The 21,103-nt window shown below is 36.4% G+C and overlaps 1 protein-coding gene across 1 annotated transcript in view; it reads right to left on the minus strand.

The window, feature by feature from the left end:
- Positions 1-20,446, minus strand: part of LOC100732831 (vomeronasal type-2 receptor 116-like) — a 39,341-nt gene extending 18,895 nt beyond the window's left edge. The window contains exons 1-6 of the mRNA XM_063229122.1: positions 20,346-20,446; positions 14,033-14,324; positions 12,092-12,898; positions 10,375-10,602; positions 9,127-9,253; positions 6,273-7,154 (exon numbers count right to left, since the gene is read on the minus strand). Of these exons, the coding sequence (XP_063085192.1) occupies positions 6,273-7,154; positions 9,127-9,253; positions 10,375-10,602; positions 12,092-12,898; positions 14,033-14,324; positions 20,346-20,446 (2,437 nt within the window). The remainder of the gene's footprint in view (positions 1-6,272; positions 7,155-9,126; positions 9,254-10,374; positions 10,603-12,091; positions 12,899-14,032; positions 14,325-20,345) is intronic.
- Positions 20,447-21,103: the final 657 nt, after the last annotated feature.

A 21,103-nucleotide genomic window follows, 5' to 3' on the forward strand; every position in this document is an offset into this window, starting at 1 on the left:
GCTAACTGGAGCTTCATATTCAGCAGTTATTTGGATTTCAAATTATTTTTGATGTTCTTGAAACTTTCTGTCCTTACTTATGTGAAGTTTTGTTTCTATGTGTGGCACTCATTTTGTCTCAAGCTTTCTTATTAATGCTAGGTGCTCTTTTGTTGTTGTTATTTGTATAATCTTACAGCAATTTGATTAATTTTTCTGACAATTTCTCTTTTTAAGATATATTTCTTTCTATAACAGCAAGTGTGTTTAGGGGTGTTAAATAGCTGACTATATCAATGTTTTTGGATCATTGAACACAGCTGTTTGCAGTCTCCCTTTTGAATGTCCACCTTGTATTCTTTGATACTGTTATTTGAGGAACTATTTTCAAGATGATAATATGTAATCTACTAACAGGTGATTTCTTACTGTTATGTTTTTTTTGTTTGTTTGTTTGTTTGTTTTGTTTTGTTTGTTTTGTTTTGTTTTTTGTAGTTCTGTATTACGTGTACCCTTACACCGCTTTGGTTTGTTTTGTGTTTTTCTCTTTTTCCTCTTAAATAAAAAAAAAAGATATATTTCTTTCATGGTTATTATCTTAAATCCTGTCTTCTAAATCTGACTTCCTGTCCTTGCCTTCATTCAGTCAGTTGTGTATATATTCAGTGCCATCTTCAGTCTCCTGGATATCTGTTTGAAAGTGTTTCATGGATTCCATTTCTTTTCTTGTTGGAAATTTACGGCTTCCATCATTTTCCTTATCTCTTCTGATTTACCTCTGTGTCTAGTCTAGAATCATTGAGTAACACATTGTTTTGGTTGCCAATACTTTTTTGTCTGAGATAATTTTCTTGATAGCTTCATTTATCTGATTCTTTTTTAATTATGTAGCCATCATTCCAGAAAATAGAAGGTATTGACTTTTGATTTCCTTGACCTCATTTGGACTTGTCATTTGTGGGTTGGAATTCTGGTTTGCATTTGGCTTATGCATCTTGTAGTTTTCTATTTTTAATTGTAATTTGTTTTCCGGGTTGATATTTATATATTGCTTTATGGTAAATAGCTTTATGATTAGTATTGATGCTTCCCTAGACAATGTCTATTCCTCAGAGCCATGTTGTAGGTTTATTTGATTCTTCATCTTTGTGTCACTCTGAAGATACTACCTGCCCAATTTAGGGTAGAAGAGAAATTGCTCTGTTTGATTCAGCTTGCAGTCCTTTTATAGTAGAGTCTTATGATGATTGTGACTCAAAACAATCACAGTATTGTGATAAAAGGATTACAATAGGAGTGACATCATGGCTGAAGTAGAACAACTGGCAATAGCACCAAGCACAGCTTAGAAACTGACAAACTTTGACAAGTATTGACTAGAGTAAAGTAACTTGGTTGAAAATTTTCACTGCTTCTAGAATTATATGGGTTTTTTTACTTAGTTGCCCACATATCAACATCTTTATATTTGCCAAACAACAGTGCTTCATTTGGTTAATTAAACTTACAACAAAGTGTGAAATTTTAATGATCAATTGTAGTCCTAGAGTTACTAGTCAGCCTCCTGTATCATTAGGGCAGTGGCAGCAACAGTCTTGAAGTATGGACATCATCCTTGGAATACAGAGTTCAATAGTTCTTGATAATTATGGTACCAGGGAAGACCAGAAATCCATGCCTTGGGTTAAGATCCCTATGGCCATATCCTTTCATTAATGGACATATGGAGAAAAGGTTTAGACTGTCCTAAGGGTGGAGCCCAAGTCAAGGCTTCTGTGATTTGTTTAAATGTTTTTACTTGATTCGCATTTCAGAGCCTGGCCTCTCCCTCTTGTGGCTTAATATAGGGGTTTAAGCATAAGTGAGAAATTTGGGGCCCAGTTATGACAATCCTGCTGTCCTCAAGATCACTCTTGTCTGCACCAAGTGGAAAGAATCGAGAGGGCACGAACAGACTGTTTTCATTCAGTGCCCTGTTTGTGTTCCCCTTGTGTCACTATGAAATCTAAATATTCATCCTTTAGTTGGAAGATTAGTGCATTTTTCTTGGATATATTTCTTGCCCTTCAAATAAGTGATGGAGGTCTATGTTTCCCTGATAAATCCACATTGGCTGCAGTTGCCAGAAGAATGTCATCTACATACTGCAGCAAGATGCAGTTTTCCTCTGGTTTGGTGAAAGCTTTGAGATCAGTACCCAGAACCTCTCCAAAGATTGTGGGAAAGAGTTTAAATCCCAATGGAACTCCGGCCCAAGTGAGTTTTTCTTTGCAATCCTTGATGAGGTCTTCTCATTGGAATGCAAAAATGAACTGACTTGCAAGCTATAGGCAGAAAAGCGCATTTGTTAAATCCAAGCAAGGTTTGGATTTAACAGAAGCACTTCTTTGAATGAGTCCCATCAATGTATATTTATTTGGTATTATAGAGTGGATGAATATAGTGGCCTGATTCACAGCACAAAAATATACTGGTCCATGTTCATTAGTTGCTTGTTCACAAGCAACTAGGGTGTCCCAGGATAACAGGCCTCTAGGCAAGATAACATGTTCTAAGAGTTGATTTAAATGTCCTTGAATGCCTATATTATGGCTTCCTTTGGGTGGAGATACAGGCAGAACCAAATCAGAACTGTCCACAGTGTCAGTTCCACTATCACCAGTGGCTGATTTACACCCAGCTCAGAAGGTTATCTATCAAATACAATGAGAGAACCTTATGCACCTTCCCATATAGCTCATCATGTCTCAGCTTGGCTGACTTATCTGAGCACAGTCTCCATTCCTCTGCTTATGAGACTGTAGGAGTTGGCACAATGTCCCCAAGTTGAGCCAGCATTACAGTGATATTTCCCTGTATCCCACAGGTAAACTAGGCCTGTAGGTTTTGGAAGAATTAGCTTCCCAGCAAAGGAACTGGACAGTTTGGAATATACAGAAATTCTTGCTGGTGCTCTCATTCCCCTATTCCTCTTCTTTTTGACTAGCAAAATGGCTTTATTACTGGGACCCCAGTGGCTTCCAAAATAATCACATTTCAGTTTGATACTCATCCAATCAGTTGTGCTATTACTGAGTTCTCAGCTACATTCTGTAACATAAAGTCCATCACTTGATCCCCTACTTGCATTGTGACCATACATCTTCTTTGGGAGACCTAAAGAGATGGAGCCCAGTTTTACACAGTCCTCATAGTCTGAAGTTTGTGAAAGTGTAATAAGGTGGGAACCTGACTCCTTTGAGGGTGCTAGACTTTAACAGGTGACTTCCTAGATTCATACTTTGCATTATTTCTGGAAATTCAATTTTCAAGTTCCCATTCTTTTTACCACACACACACACACACACACACACACACACACAGATCCCATTCTAACTGTTGCTTGGTTGTGGGTCCCTGCCCAGTTGACCTGTGCCTTGTCCCTGTCCACACCCCTGCCTTCTTGTGACCTCTGTCATCTTTCCTGTGAGTGCTGCTGCTAGCAGATCTGCTTTCCTTTTTAGCTTCCTATCGTCTTGCCATTGGGCCTCTCGTAACAATTTACATAGCTTTATTGGTCACCTCCAAAACCTGGATTACCTTCATGCCAGCAAACCATTTATATTTTGTAGCTAATGCCTACTGTCTCTTTGAGCCTCTTGCACAAAGGCAGCATTTATCATGTGCTGATTCTCAAATATCCCAAGTACTAAATGGACTTTACAGTCAAAAAACTGCAAAGAGCCTTTTGTAAAACTGGTTAGGGCTTTTATTAGTCTCCTGCAGCACCTCTAGAATCTTTCCCATATTATTGTTCTATTTGCACTCTCTTTAATGCCTTCTAGGAGATTGTCTTGGTATTACTTCAAGCATTGTAACTATTTTCTATTTTGGGGTCCCATTTGGAAACTTTTTCTCAGAATTGTTCATGAGAAGATATTGAACATTAAACACACCCACTTTGTCATTGTCTTCCAATCACCAGAGGGCTGTTTGTGTCACCCTCTTGTGCTTAATGTCTAACAGCATCAAGAATAGATGATTCTGTTTGCAGTATCATTGGTGGAATGTCCACTCTACAAGCTTTAATTTTGTGACTTGAACAATTATTTCTAAGATGGCAATATGTAATCCATTAACTAGTGATTTCCTACTGCGCATTTTTTTATTCTGTAAATCTGTATAACTTGTACCCCTTCACTGTTTTTTTTTCTTTCTTTTCTTTTCTCCTTAAATAAAAATAAAAAAAAAAAGAATAGATGATTCAAGTCTGGTCAGGTTGAGCTGTGAATCTGAAACTTGAATTGCATTACATCTATGAGGGAATGGGACTTCTTTAAGTAGGAGGGACAGTGGTGTTTCTCATTCAGGAGGGCAGTAGTTGAAAAGGATTGACGGACAAAGCTACGATGTCATTCTTGGATTTGTGTCTCTAGATCATAATAGTTAAGCCACTCTACTGTCTTGCAGGGATGTCTATAAGGCCCACTTCTTGCCCAAACAAAGGTAGATCATTTGATCCTTTGGCTTGCCTCATCTTCCCTCTGAGACAGAAGCTTTAATTCTTTCTTCATAGGTGATGTCAGAGTCATAAACATTGGGGAGGAGTAAATTGAGAAGAGAACTCCTCAAGTAAGAAAATAAACCTAAATTCTGCTTTAATATGTACCAGAAACATCTCTCAGCCACACATTCCACATTATTTGAGAAACCAATAATTACACTAAAATCAGAAATCCTTAAATCAGTAACTCAAAGCCAATGCAGAAATAATTTGTATTTCAGAACAATAAGCTTTGCCAGCTTTTGACTTTTCAGTTTTTTCTAATATACTAATTTTATGGCTAAATATGTCATGAAGCTCCGTTTCTAACATGAAACCTGTGCCTCTCCATGTTTACAATTTCATGAAACTATGGGATTTTTACCAGAAACACTGGAACATACTTTTATATGTTTTCCACCATCAAAATTATTGATAAGAAGAATCACATAGGTAGACTTTGACAACTCTTGAATTCAGAAGTCCTCTCAAAAGAGTGGAACTATTTGTGGTTCAATTAAAGTTCATTTTGAGTTTGTCAAAATAGGAATGATGTTGAGCATGAGTATTAAACATGGAATTATTTAAAATCAATATGTCAATATCAGTTTATCAATTGTTTAATGTAATTACATAAAAAAGATGAAGAGGATGAGAAAAGTGTTAAAATAGAAATATATTTTCAACTTACTTTTAAATTTTAAAATTGAAAAATATTGTCACTAAATGTTAAGGAAGTATTTGTCAACTTAAGAGATGGTAACATGTCAAGACTGTATACATACAAGCTAGGTATATTAATTAAAGTTGTGATTTACAGTGAATGCATTTCAATATTTTTCAAGAAAAAATAACAAATTTCAATTTTAATATCACATGTGTGTTAAGACAATATTGATTTTATTGTTTGAAATAGAATATGTGATTAAGATTTTTATTAAATTGAAGCTTTTGAGTGATAATTCATTTGAACTGCCTGATTTGCACTGTATTTACACACATACACACAACACACACACACATACACACACAATAATGATAATGAGCGTAGCTGACACCACCAAGTAAGTTTTGACCTGCCTTAGTGAGATCATGTTCTCAATCTTCGGATGAGACTATTGCGTGGAACTGAATTGTATTTCCTTATAAGTAATGTTAATGTATGTACTTATGGACAAAACGATAATTCAATGCTTCAGAATATTTAGACAGGCTTAGGGAGTGGATTATTTAACACTTACAACAGCCAAATTAAAATTAGATTTAAGAGCAGGAGTACTGAGAGTGATTGGTCCCCACACACTATAATTATATAAAAGATTTAACTTCACAAGCCAATAGATTTGAGGATAAGTCTAGTAAAAGATGATACTAACAAAAATAACACCTGAGATATACGCAAGAGTTAAAATAGATGCAAGCAGCAGAAAACAAAACATGAATAATTTAAATAATTTAGCAAAATTAGATCTTGAGAATTTGTGTAGATTGAAAATATATGGAAGTAAAACCAGGGTTAACAACTTGAAAAACATACACTCATCTTCAATAGCATTGTTGTTTGTAGTTATAGACAGCAGAAATTGATTTATTTACTGCAATTATTATATTAAAATTAAAATGTATTTTAACGTAAAAACATTTTATTTTCATTCAGAATTTGGCAATGAATACCGAAGGTGGAGTTTAATTATGTAAACTGCAATACATGGTAGCCACTACAGGCAGTTGATATTTTTAGAATATCTATTTCCCCTAACATTTTTCCTACTCTTTAAACCTGTAAAAGTGTTGTTCTCAGATCTTATGAGAATAATATAGCACTTAGGAAGAAAGATGCAGCCCAGCAGCCCTGCACTGGAGGCCAAGATAGAGAAGACCTCCATGGCCACCATCACCTTCCCCTTGCTGCTGTGGTACACGGGGAGGAAGGTGACCCACACACTGCAGAACACCAGCATGCTGAATGTCAGAAACTTGGCTTCATTGAAGGTGTCAGGCAGGTTCTTGCCCAGGAAAGCCACAGTGAAGCTGAGCAGAGCCAAGAAGCCCAGGTATCCCAGGACACAGTAGAAGGCAGTGAGGGAGCCCTTGTTGCACAAGAGGATGATGTGGCCAGGTTCAGAGTGTGCATCTGTGTCAATGTAGGGTGGATTTGTCCCCATCCAGAAGCCACAGAGAGTGAGTTGGATCAGGGTGCAAATGGGGATGACATAGTTTGGTGCCCCTGATACCAGCAAATGCCTCATCCTTCTTCCAGTGACTTTAAAGGCCAGAACCACAGTAATGGTCTTGGCCAAGACAGAGGAAACAGCCACAGTGAACACGAGTCCAAATGTCATTTGTTGGAGGATGCAGGTGGCTGTGTTGGGACGGCCAATGAAGAGCAAGGAGCAGAGGAAGCACAGGAGGAGGGAGATGAGCAGGGTGTAGCTGAGAGTCCTGTTATTGGCCTTGACTATGGCAGTGTCTCGGTGCTTCACAAAGATTGCCAAAATCACAGCTGTGATTACAGAGAAACTCAGAGCTATTTGTGTCAGGGCCATTCCTAGGGGATCCTCAAAGGACAGGAAGTCCAAAATCTTGGGGAGACAGCGATCTCTATTTCTGTTTGTGTATTCATGCTTTGGGCATTGTGTGCATTGCTCTGCATCTGGGGAAAAAGCAAAGATTCAGTACTCTTTTTCAGAAATTCTTCATTTTTATCAAGTTAATGAAATTTGCATCTTAAACAGTTTACAAGAATTGATTTTATTATGTGTGATGAAAAGAACAGCTACATTGAAGAAAAAGAGACATCAGGGTATCCATTGCTGATTCCATATTCTCTTGTTGTGAAATCCGATGATTTTATTCTTGTCCAGAGGGGTTTTAATCTCTTATATATTGTTTAATTTCAACATATATGAAGATATGAAAAGCTATTCAGAGGAGAACAAGAGGCATTATGTCAGCCATGGTTGATTTTCCTATTGTCTGGTTTTGAATTACTATAATGTCTTCATCACTCTGTTCTAATCTGTTCAATATTATTTTGTTTTGTATGAATTCATTATGTGTGAAGATATTGACAACTACCTAAAAGGAAATGAGAAACATTATGGTAACCACTGTAGATCTCCTGGTGTCTTGCTTTGAAATCTGTGTCACATTGTTTTCTTCTGATCTACTTTGTTCTGTTTTGTTATGTTTAGTTTTATCCTCTTTAAAATAAAAAATTTACTAAAGAAATTCAACTCTGCTTCAATTTCACTATGAATACATAGTGGTTAATATATACTAGATTTTATTTCTACATGCCTGACTCAGGAATAATTAATCTAATTAAATTTCATTTCAAATGTATTCAAGTGACATGTCCACCAGATTCAGCAGGATGGGATAGCTGGCTGGGTCATCGTGAGACTCTGTGATGTCACTATGATGGTGAGGTCCTTTCCACCCTTCTCTTGACTCTCCTCAATCTTTCTCAGGTTAAGCTTTTTATTGGCACAAAATTCACCCAAGAGAGTATATTTTGAATATTTCCCTCAATTCTCCTTAAATTGTGAAACGTATAGTCCTGATATAACATGAGATTTATGATTGCTTTATTGTTATCCAACTATCTTCTGTCAAAGCTATCATCCCGTCTGATTGGACAATTGTTTCTTGACCTTTTATTTTATCATTTGTGTTATTATTCTTGTAAGTAATATTTTTTCAGCAATCATATTTAAATGTTCTCACATACATACTCTACAACCTAAGTTTATAACTATCTGTAGCATTTTCTGTTTCTATTTTGTCTTTGTCTTCATACATTTGTAATTCTCTGTGACTTTTTTCATTAATTTTGCATATAAATATTGAAAAAGTGAAAATATTTTCAATTTTAATGCAATTGTATTAATGGTTTATAACTCTTTGGGTAGCAATTTGTATTTTAATACTATTACTTAAGAACGGTGCATTTTTAAAAGTCTCCAATATTTAAAATTTAAAATCTCCAAAGTTTAAAACTGAAAGTGAGTTCTATGTTCATTTGCACTATATATACCATATGATGTAACTAACAGTTCTCACACTAATGACGAATGTGTAACACTGTGTACAAAATCCATGACAAGGCATACAATGTAATACAATGATTCTAAAATAGGTTTTCCACTTTATCCATTCAAGTGAGCAACAAGTCATGAAAATGAATGTTATTAGGCATTGTAGACATATACTTACAAAGATCAAAAATTTATGTACTTGGAATTTGTTATAGAAAAGTTTTAGATTTGAGACATCAAAGCATCCACAGGAAGCTTTGAGAAATACACACATTTTGTTTCATCAATTACCTTAATCTAGGTTCACTGTAAGATTTCATAGTGACCCTGTCTCACTCACCATTGGATATAACCTCAGATGACCATGGGAATTAGTGCGTCAGTTGAGCACCATAGAATCAACATCACCAAACAAAAGTGTGTACCTGGTGACTATGACTATAACAGGGTACATTGAAAGAATGAATTAGTAGGCGAGTGGCAAACAGTGCTTCACTCTTACCCCATTAGCAAAAAACTCAGCTTCACATTAGTGAGAAGTTGTTAGAGGGAGCAGTTACCACAGTGTCATTGTAGATTTGGTACCTGTCTGATTGGATATGTGTCTCTCTGGGCAGAAAATGCAGGTAAAGCAGCAGACAGGTCTTCCTTCCTGAGGAATCTTGCTGAATCCTGGACCACAGCTCTGGCTACACACTGATTGAGGAGGAGTCTAAGGGGAAGAAACAAGCACTGGTTATGATTTTTCACAATATGAGCAGATGAAATATGATGTACATATTTCCAGATTAATAAAACAGAAAGATATTTGATTTGCATTAGGAATGGATCACAACCACTTTTCCCACCATCTGTCATGTTTATATGACCTAGTTATCAAATTCAGGATCAAAATGGTTATCTTTCTATTGTTTATGAAACTATTTGTCAAGTATTTCCAGGGTCCTTGGTCACTTTATTAGATCACAAGCAACACACCCGTGCGATTTTGCTTTTTGATCTATCTACTTCACCATGTCTTTAGAGGCATATTTCCATGTAGTAAGTTAAGAGTCCTTGTACTCCTCCTGAGGGGATTTTTACCAGGCCATAGTACTTGGTTGGACATAGGCCTTTGTTCTAGAAAACACAGTGCAATGAGTTGATAATTTGGCTAAACACAGAGTAACTAATGGGAAAAACAATAAACAAACCAACAAAATAGTACCAACATAAAATACAGAAACAAGTGAGTCTCCACTTCAGTTTATTGCACTTATGGCTTCATAATCAAGAGGATACCATGTTCTAACAATGAAAAACACAACCAGTATGCAGAGCATGATTGTTATTTTAATCTGAAAATTTGTGTGGAATGGTCCAAGTTTGGAAAGATAAAATGATATCCTGTCAGTTCATTTGGAAGCTAAGAAGAACAAAATTTGGAGGTCAAAGATTCTTAATGCTGACAAAAGAGAATAATGATAACATGTAGAAAACATTAATCATATGTTAATATCGGGCTTAATTAGTGGGAGTCAAAGCTTAAAAATGACTCTTGCCATGTATAACTAAAATATGTTGAGTTATTTAGAGGGATATGATTGGTATACATCCAGCCATATTTTACTGCTATTTGTATTTATCACTCAACTGTACCACAAATAAATATATCCAAACTAAAATATAGTATGTTCTACAAACTTGCTGTTTCTCAGGAAGTTAGCTCAGAAGATGTGGTGCAGAGACAAAATATGAAGGTGACATCAGTGCTTAGTAGAACGCATTACAGTCTGATTCTGGAACTGTTTTCAAGTATGTCTTTATGTGTCTTATACTGAAATGGATTCATACCTCTGTGAAACCAATAGGCCATTCTATCAAGTCTTCATTAATCACCAAGCTTTGGCCATGTGATCTCTTAAAGAAAAACTCCCCTACTTTAACCAGCACGCTAAGGCCACCTGGAAAATTCAGTGTGTTCTGGATGTCATACTGTGCCACATGCTGTCTTTCCTCATCCAAGAATATGGAGTATCCAGCACTGTTTGTAAATTCCACTTTCTTCAGGTGGGTATGGAGCTGCAGGAGAGGCATCAGACAGGAAATGAGGACTGCATACAGATTACATACATGTTAAGTAGTTTTGTCAAAACTAAGTGCTCATGTGTAATTGTTGACAGTCTTTTCTGCTTGGGTAGTCACTGTTCCATGAGTCTAAGTGGGAACCTTGATCCCCATACATGACTGGAGGTGTAAAGAAATAGCATTGCAAAAATTCTAGAAGATTGCCTCCTGAGTGGCAGTTAAGTGATCTCTTTTCCAACCCAGACTCATAGTTTGATTTTAGGCCAATACAATGCTAACTCTCAAACACTGATAAGGACTAAACATGGATGCACTGGTTTAATGCATTCTACCAATAGCACCATGAATGTGCAGAAATACCCATGCTCATGAAAATATAATCACCGACTGTGTGTACTTTTCATATCTGACTTATACCTGTGTAAAACTTAAGAATGCACAAGATGAATTATTTTTTTCTTTTGTTTGCGATGATTTTTTTCATAAAGTGAGAGTATCCTGAAATATCTGGGTTTATTTTGGTGTTATGTAGTCCAGTATATATGGTCTGTGACATTGTATTGTGGAAAATAATTCACCTCTGATTCTTTTAACAATTTTTATTTAAGCTCTTCAAAATGTGGACATAAACACTCTAAATGATCCACCATTGTCCTTCTGGATATGCCATGCCAAACATCAACTTTTCTTAGAATCAAGGGCTTAAGTGCAGTGTTGTACACAGTTATTATTGTTGGTACTGAAATGAATATTATGTATTTTTGTTTCTGTAGTATTTTATTTAATGACTCAAATTCTGATTAATGTGCTTGCCTATACATATAAAGGGAAGACTTCATAAACATACCCTATGCTGGTATTTAATTACTTCAATTTTAAAATTTAAACATATTTGTGTTTGACTGGTAACAGGATGCAATATATATATGCAATATATATATTTCATAGCATCGCAAGTAAAAATGAAACCAAAGTCCTTGTCCAAATGTAAAGACTAGCAATGTTGATGAGCAATATATTTCCCAGCATTGTTTTGTAGGGGTCTTTTCATTTTCATTCAAATTACAAAAAAAAGGATTTGGGCTACAAAGTATACAACAATCTGAATGAAATAGATACAATTATTGTGACCATGTTTTTCTGGTTTGGATTTATTTCAAGGAGTGTTATAGATCCGACCAGTTATTCAACATGTATTTTTGTCATGATTCCTATTTAGGTACTTAGCATCACTTTATACTACTTTGGAAAGTTATGGTGTAATATATAATTAAGTAGTTTGGGATCCCAATACTCATCCACAAAAGTCTACCACTGCAGGTGATAATTACAGATATATACATGTCCAGAGCAAAAGGCCACTAATTCATTTGCCTAACCCTGCTGATCTAGGAATGAAAACCTGCTTATGGTACATCACATTAAAATACCTTCACACACCATCAACTCCTCAGTACCTATTCTTCTTCTGAAGTAGGTTTACCTGCCAAGGAAGAAGACCAGGTGGCTCTGCATCTTCAGAAGAACCCAATTCTGCTTTTTGCAAAAGCATTTTATGCAGCACATGGGCCAATGCATAAACAGCATTGTAGATGAAATAGCTGGAGTCAGACAATGTCATGAGGTCAATGTTTCCAGGCATAAACTCTAAGGATGTATTTGGTGGGCAAACTCCAATTCTCCCACATTGTGAACCAGGAAGTGAGCAATCAAAAAAAGTGAGCCACAATTTGCTGAAATAAAAGTCTTCAGGGTATTGGGAAGGCTTGATTGTTTGGAGAAAGTGTCTGAAACCAGGAATTTCCCCCTTGTGAGGAGAAAATGAGAAGCTTCCATGAAAGGAATGCAGCATGTGGTTTGTCTCATACACAACAATGTCCCACTTTGCAGTCATGATCCACACCTTTCCTGTTGTCAAAAAGAATTCTGCTGCAATGTCCACAGTGATGAGACTCCCGACTTCCCCATACAGGATATGCACATTGGCAGATGAAGCTCTGATCTTGCTCATGAAAGTGATGTCACTCGATGCATACATTATCTTAGTGGCAGGGAGCTTTTCTGTCAAGGCCACACAGATACCTTTCTTTAGCATCTCTGCTTTCAGGTCCCCCAGGAAGTGCTCACCTTTCACATCATCAGATACAAAGATGGTCACCCATATCCAGCCAAAATGCAGCAATAATGAGACCATTGCATGCACCAGAGTGCTGTCCGTGGGGGCCATCTGATAGACCGATGGATATTGGTATTTGTCACTGAGAATGGGGTCAAAAGGTCCATATGTAACCTGGAAAAACAAACAGAAATATCATGACTCCGGAGATTACTGAGATTGGTGTTTGCACACTTTGCAGGGAGAGTTTGACTGTTTTCTCCAAGGTGGGGTTACTCAATAAACTACTAATTGGTAAAGAGAAAGCTGTGTAGAGATTTCCCAGTCCTCAAGTTCTGAACAGAGTGCTGTGCTTACTGTTGCACAGCATTTAGGAATTATCACATGTATGTCTTATTTAGTGAAATAATTGTTACGGTCCACATGTACTTTTCACATCTGGCACATGATTCAAGATGGAATAAACTTTGGCTATAGCATTAAGATAGGATATCTGCCTACCACTCTCCATTCTGCCTTCATCTGTAAAGTCACCTGGCAGCAACCAATAGTGGATGGACTGTCTGATAAAGAAACAAATCTTCAATGTTCTAATCTCTGAATGTTTTCACATTATTAAAGCACTAAAACCTAGGTTTCCTTAAGTAATATAAACACTATCCCTGGATAACTGCAAAAACACTGTTTCAAGATTTTTTCCAATGCAATGCTCCTGTTTTTCAGTTATTCTACTTAACTGATATTCCTGCTGTAAATATCATCTGGAAACAAACACAACACAGACTACAGGAAGCAGAAATTTTTGTGTGAGTTTCCCAAGTAGGTGAATTTAAGGTAGGACTTAGAAAAGCAAGTATCTCTATCTTAATATAGTTGTAAGAGATTTAGCTGTTCATTGGGTTCTCTAAAACTTAAGCCCACAGTGTTTTCTCAAAGAAGTCACATGTCCTGCTCTTTCTAGCCCCACATGGGACAGTTACTGACCTCTAGAGACTCCTGAGACTGTCATATTCTGTAATGGACATGCATCACAACACCGACTGTGAGCTGCCAGCAGTCAGTGTAAAGGAAAATGAGAAGTCAGTGCTCTGGAGCTGGACAAAAATATGGATTGAGGCCCATAGTAACCACATTTCCACTCTCTCTCTCTCTCTTTGTAATCTTGATTATCTGTAAACACAAGGATATTCCTTTATCATTTAACTTTTTACAGGGTGTCTATGCTTAGTCTCCATATTTCTCTCTTACCAGAGGTACCCCTATTGGAGATACTGGAAAAATTATTGCCCAAATTCATGGTCCACTTGCCTGGGGAAATTTGTAGAGTTCCAAAATTGTTCCAGTCTCAGCTGAAAATGCTGCTGAGGTTCCTGCAATGACAGCAGCAAATTTTCTGTGTGTCTGGCAGTTGTAGTTAGGGAGGGATATGTCTGTTCCACAAAGCCAATGCAGAGTGCTCCACAAGGCAAAGTGGTCACTGGCAATGGCATTGTAGACATGGAAACCCAAGGTCACATTGGGGAGCAGCTGGGAGTCCTTGTTGATCTCCTCAATGGCAAAGTAGAAAGCCAGAACATACTGGTAGCTCTTCCAAAACCATCTGTTCAAGTAGAAATTGTATCAGTTTCACTAATTGTAGCCATGAATTGGTAGAATTTGGTAGAATTGGTAGTATTTTCCCCATTTTGTGCAAACAGAGAGAGTTGATGCCCCAAAAGACAAATATACTAGGACACTGTAAGGTTATTGCTCACAAGAGTACCTGCTATCTGAGTAAAACTTGAACAAATTGCACAACATGAAATAATCCAGACAGAAAATGTCAGAAATCATATGGATTCACTCATAGGATATATTTTGAATAGACAAATCAATAGCATCACAAATTAGACTAGTGTCTTCCAGGAGCTGAAGGAGGAAATGGGACAAGCTATGGTGGTAGTGAAAAATATGCTGGCTTCCTATGAGTGTTTAACAAGAAATATCATCAGCTTTGTCAGTGACCATACATTTTGGTCCATTGATTTTATTTCGCTTACATTGATCAAGAAAATGTGCAGAGTTTGTTTTAAAATACTGGACATTTAGGTATCAGAAGTACAGAAAGTTAATTACACATAAAATATTTAACATTGCTTAAATTTGTGTTGGCATACTTAGGTAAAGTAACACATAATAGAACTGCAAAATATAACAGAAATGTTCATTAATCACAGGAAATTATGTTTGAGCTATAATCCCTCTGACTACAACACCATTTACAGAATAAAGTTGAGAGTCTGTGCTTATATTAGGTCTTTCACAAGTATGGAAATAGACATTTTGACTGTTTTATAACTATGATAAATTTGATTGGCTTTTTGGAAAAAAAAGAGTATTCAGAATATCTCTGAGTGGATATCACAATGTGGAGAGCAAAATGGGGCGTCTGTTTTTGTAAAATTGGGTAGTAGCCTTAATCTGGCCCCATGAACTCGTGGGCACACAGGTTTCCTGAAGGTTATCTGTGATTAAGATTTTCTCTTCTCTATCATCAATTCCTACATTCCTAACTGCGGAACATGAGAAGAATCAGTGAAGTTATCTAACTTTAGATTTTACATGAATGAAGTAGTGGACAGAAAATAGTCCATTTTATGTTTTTGGTAAAGATATAGAAATAGACAAAAGGGAGATAAATTCAAAGTTAACAATAGAGAGGTAAATGGTAGCCAATTGTCCTTACAATGGCAGAGAACTAGAATTTTACTCCACAAGTTGGTAGACCAGTATCGTTTATATCAAGTGCATACTTATGACTGAAATGATAATTATTAAAGGATGTTGGGAGAAATGGCTAAGGATAGAGACAGCCATGGAACCAAACTGCATACAGCTTGACTCTCTTATGACATGAACATACTGATATGTGCAACACTTTTAAGGTACACAACATTTACACCAGCAAGTCATGTACAGAGAACATGCTAACCTGCCATTGAATCCCTAAATTAATTCAGCAATTTAGTTATTACACTCATATACCATACGGTAGACTAAGCCTCCAATTAATAAATTTCTGCTTTTCTTTCAGGAAGAGTTAACAAAGAGATTCCTGGAGTAGAGCAATAAGCCCGCCTAAATGATGGTTTCATTTTCTTCTAATTAATCTAAGATAAGAAGAAAGACCATCAAGTCTGATAAGATTCAATTATGGACATTTTGTAGGACACGTTCAGCTTTGGCTATGGATCTCAGCTGTGGTGGGCTTCACTATGAGACATACTTTTAAAATTTCCCTGTCCAAAGTGGACACATAAAGTGAGTCACTTGGGTTCATTATTAATGTCAGACCAGGGCTTGGTTTGTCAGATGCCTAAGGCTACCACTCCATGAGATGTCTCAGAAGGGGATGATGAAGCAGCAGGTACTTCATTTATTTGAAGTACTTTATAATGCTTGATAATGAGCTTGCATGTGATGCTTTGTGCATAAAAATGAGGAATTCTATAATCTATGTTTCATGGAGAGGAGAGAAGAAGAAAATTGAAACATGGTCAAAAGATCAAGAAGCAAGATAATCTCAGAAATCATCAGTATGTCTTCCAGCCATGTCTTTATATTTAAAAAATAGTTCTCAAGGCATACCAATCCAAGCATTACACAAATGCAAGCACATCCAATCACACAGAGTCATAACCATATTTAATACACACACACACACAGTGTGGAACTTACCTACTGGCTCTTATATAAGTTTTTGGTGTGAATAGAAAGGACAGGCGGGATACATCTGGATCCTGGTTCGTGTGGTAGAGGGGGAAAAACCCACCAAGCACCAAGTCTCCATCTCTGTGGACACTCGGACGCAGGTATGTTAAGCACCATGAAACTTCCCTCCATGATGCATGTAAAGTTTTCAAGAGGAGAAAGAGGAAAATAAAGAACATGTTCAGCTCCCCCAAAGTAGAGAAAAAGTTTTTTTTTTATGTCTCACTTAAATAAATGGAGCTGGATCCTGTCTGTGGAACCAGCCTTCAGCAATGAGAATCAAAGGCACTGAGGAGTCCCAAAATCATTAGATGACTTTACAAAGTGTAACATTTGCCAAACCAGCTTACTAGACAGCAGCACAGCTAAACAGAAAGTGATGGATCAGCAACATAGCCACGGAGGCCACATATCACCCTAGATCATGTTATGATCAGATCATTGCTGGCTCTCTCTTTTCAGTGCTTCATGTCACCTGCTGAAGGATCTCTGGGGATCTCCCAGGCCTTGGGCTCTGCACCTGCCACCCCACAGTTTGGTGAAATAACACTTAAAAATATGTTTATGAATCCTTCTTGGGCTTTATTATCTCGTCTTGGTCCACCAAGATTTCCACACCGCATCCTGAGATAGTGCGTGAATATTTTTGTGTATGCAGCCTGTAAGAGCCTGTTCTGAGGAATGTGGCATACTTTGATAGAGGGTTTTGATATTGGGAAAACATCTAGTGGCCAAATTCTATATGACATCTTAAGAAGAAAGTACACAACTGAAATTTAGCACTGATGACCAGTTGTGCAGCCCCTAGATCCACCTTAAGTGATTTAGTTTAGTCTCTGTCTTCCTGCCTGCATTGCACTCCTGGAAGAAATGGACCTCAGGATTCATAGCAAAATAAGCTGCTTGACACAGAAAACCAGCTGCCCTGACACATGACAGAGTTTCAGTGATTATCTCTGAGCCTGATAGTTTACACTCTGCCCACTTTGAATTCTAACACTATTAAATTGTTTACTGAGCTGTAACTAAGAATAACTTTACTTGTCATCCAGAAATTAGGTCCTGTTTTCTTAATTTATTAATTAATTTATTTATTTGTATTGCTAACAGAAGTCAAACTCCCAACCTTGCCCTTTCCAGGTAATCACTGAGCCACTGAGCTGTATCCTTGACTGCTTTCTTATTCTTGTGTTTCAATTCTCTTCTTATAAACTTTTCTGATAGATTTTCCTGACTGTTTATTTATAGTTTATTGTTGAGAAGTAGAAGTTGAAGTTATTTATACAGTTCAACTGGATATTTTGTGATTTGTGTATGTTGTGAAATTGTTATATCAAAGCATACAAATCTTATATCAGTTTGTGGTGAAAAGAAACAAAATGCAACGTTTGTTGTCGTCTATATGAAGAATGATGTATAATAAAACTGCTAAATTATTCCTTCTGTCTGAATAAAGCTGTTTCCTTTCTCCAAAATCTTTCCAAATACTTTTGTTTCCCAGTTTACTCTCTCTGTCTTTGGCTTTTTAACCTTGGCGTTACAGAGATCTATAGTGTTTTTCTTTCTATGCCTCCCTTATTTCATCCAATATACACTACTTTTATCCATGTTGCTGAACATGAGAGAATTGGTCTCTTCTAAAGAGACTGTAGTGTTTTATTAAAAATATATACACTTTGTTTTGCACTCACTTGTGAGTAGATGCTCTGTTTCATTTCATGTATTGGCTGCTTGAGTAATTCTGCAAAGGAAATGACAGAGCAAATATGTCCTTAAAATCATTTGTATTCTCTCTATATACACTCAGTAGTGAGATTACTAAATTAAAAATATTTGTAGTTTAGACTTTTGGAGGAGCCTCTAAACTATTGAATTGTCTGCTAGTTTACATTCATTGACCTTAATATTACAAAACCAAAGTCATTTTATTTGAAGGGCATGGATAAAATGGAACAGTGAACCTGGACTAAGCTAACCTGTGAAACAAAACATGTAATTCTTGAAAATAGTTCCTCAAATCACAGTATCAAAGAATACAAGGTGGACATTCAAACAGGGAGACTGTTGGGGTTTTTTTGTTTGTTTGTTTTGTTTTTTTTTTTTTTGTAGTTCTGTATTACGTGTACCCTTACACCGCTTTGGTTTGTTTTGTGTTTTTCTCTTTTTCCTCTTAAATAAAAAAAAATCAAAAAAAAAAACATGTAATTCTCAAAGGTTCCTGTGGATTCTTTGATGTTTTAATTACAATACTTTTTCATAACAAATTTCAAGTACAAAATTTTTGCTATTTTCATATATTTTTGCAATACGTAATGAAAACATTCATTTTAGGAACTGCATACTCACAAGAATTGGTAAAATAAAAAAATGGTTATAGAATTTTTGCATTATATTGAATCTGAGTTAAATGAATTGTGATACATTATTATGTATTCTTCTATAGTGTAAAGACTCTGTTATGTCAAATGATGTATATAGTGCAAAATTGACTTCCAGTTTTACATTTTGAAGATTATAGACTTTTTAAATTGGAGATATTTAAAAATACACTGTTCTTCTGTAACAGGATTAAAATACAAATTACTACCAAAAGTGTTATAAACCTGTAAAACAATTGCATTCAAAATGAAAATATTTTCATTTTTTTCAATATTTAGGTGAAAAAATTGATAAAACGTTATTGATAAATACAAATGTAGACCGACAAAAAAGAAAATAAGAAAAGCTATAGATAATTATAAACTTAGGTTGTAGAGTATATATGTAACAGTATTTAAATTTGAGTGTTTAAGAGACATTACTCACAAGAATCAATACACAAAAGTTATATTGTGAGGACACATTCAGCTTTTATCAGTACTACACAATTCTCCATTTGGGGGGAAATGAGGGAAACCTTTGAAACAGATTGCCTTGAGTAAACTTTGTGCCACTACAAAGCTATTCCTGAGGAAGACTGAGGAAAGTCAAGAGAAAGATGGAGAGGAGCTCACAATCCTAGTGACATCACTGAGTCCCAGGATGACCTGGCCTCCAATCCCATTCTGTTAAATCTGGTGGACATGCCACTTGAATGCCTTTGACATGACATTTAGATAGATGAATTATGTCTGAGCCAAGCAAGCAGAAATGCAATCTGTTACACCACAATACTGCATGTTAAGCAGTATGTATACATAATGACATTGAAAGAGTAGTGAGTTTCATCAATTTAGTAAAAATGAAAACTTCCTGAAAAAGAAATACTGAATATTTGCTTTTTCCCCAGATGCAGAGCAATGCACACAATGCCCAAAGCATGAGTATCCAAACAGAAACAGAGATTGCTATCTCCCCAAGATTGTGGGTTTCCTATCCTTTGAGGATGCCCTAGAGTTGACTCTGACTCACATAGCTCTGTGTTTCTCTGTACTCACAGCCGTGATTATGGCAATCTTTGTGGAGTACCAAGACATTGCCATAGTCAAGACCAATGACAGGACTCTCAGCTATGCTCTGCTTATCTCCCTCCTCTTGTGCTTCCTCTGTTCCTTGCTCTTCATTGGCCGTCTCAACACAGCCACCAGCATCCTCTAACAAATGACATTCGGACTTGTGTTCAGTGTGGCTATTTCCTCTGTCTTGGCCAAGACCATTCCTGTGGTTCTAGCCTTTAAAATCACTGCTCCAGGCAGAAGGGAGGCAGTTGTTGGTATCAGGAGAACCAAACTATATTAACCCCATTTGCTATCTGATCCAACTCACTCTCTGAGGCACCTGGGTAGGGATAAATCTACCCTATAGTGACACAGATGCCCACTCTGAATATGAACACATCGTCATTGTGTGTATCGAGGGCTCACTCACTGCCTTGTATTGTGTCCTGGCATACCTGTGCTCCCTAGTCCTGCTTTCCTGGCCAGAAACCTGCCTGACATCTTCAATGAAGCCATGGAGGTCTTCTCCACCTTGGCCTCCAGTGTGGGGCTGCATCTTTGTTTCTAAGTGCTATGTTATTCTCATAAGATAAAAGAATAAATCTTTGACAGATCTGATGAACAGAAGAAAGTTTAGGGGAAACAGACATTCAAAATATACCAACCACATTTAGTCTCTACCATACATTTTAACATTTCAGATTTAAACACTACCTCCATTATTCATTCCAAAATTTTCAATGAAAATATTTTTTACCTTAAAATACAACCTCATTTTTAGTATAATCTTTTCACCTAGCATAACAAATTGTACTGCCTAAAATTACAAACCACAGTGCTAATACAGATGAATTAATGTTTTTCAAGTTGTTATCCCTGAATTAATTTCTGTATTTTTAATTATACTTATTTTCAATATCTATTCTTTGTTAAGTTATGTAAATCATATTTTATTTTCTGCTCTTGTCTCTTTTATCTCTAGTGTGAATGTCAGATTTGTTATTTTAGTGTTTATTTTTTTAAAGAAAGAAAGATGAAGCAAAATACAAAAAGGTAGAGTAATATAGAATTCAAAAAATATTAATACTAAGAAACCGCTAGTTGATACAGTACATACTGTCATTATAGAAATAATTGTTCAAGTTACAAAATAAGATCATAAAAATTGGATAGGCAAACTTCCAGGAGAACATGGCGGACAGATAACAGCAAC

The sequence above is a fragment of the Cavia porcellus genome, unplaced genomic scaffold (genome assembly GCF_034190915.1).
Source record: "Cavia porcellus strain 051 isolate PalLab524CR breed Dunkin Hartley unplaced genomic scaffold, mCavPor4.1 scaffold_17, whole genome shotgun sequence".
Classification (NCBI taxonomy): domain Eukaryota; kingdom Metazoa; phylum Chordata; class Mammalia; order Rodentia; family Caviidae; genus Cavia; species Cavia porcellus.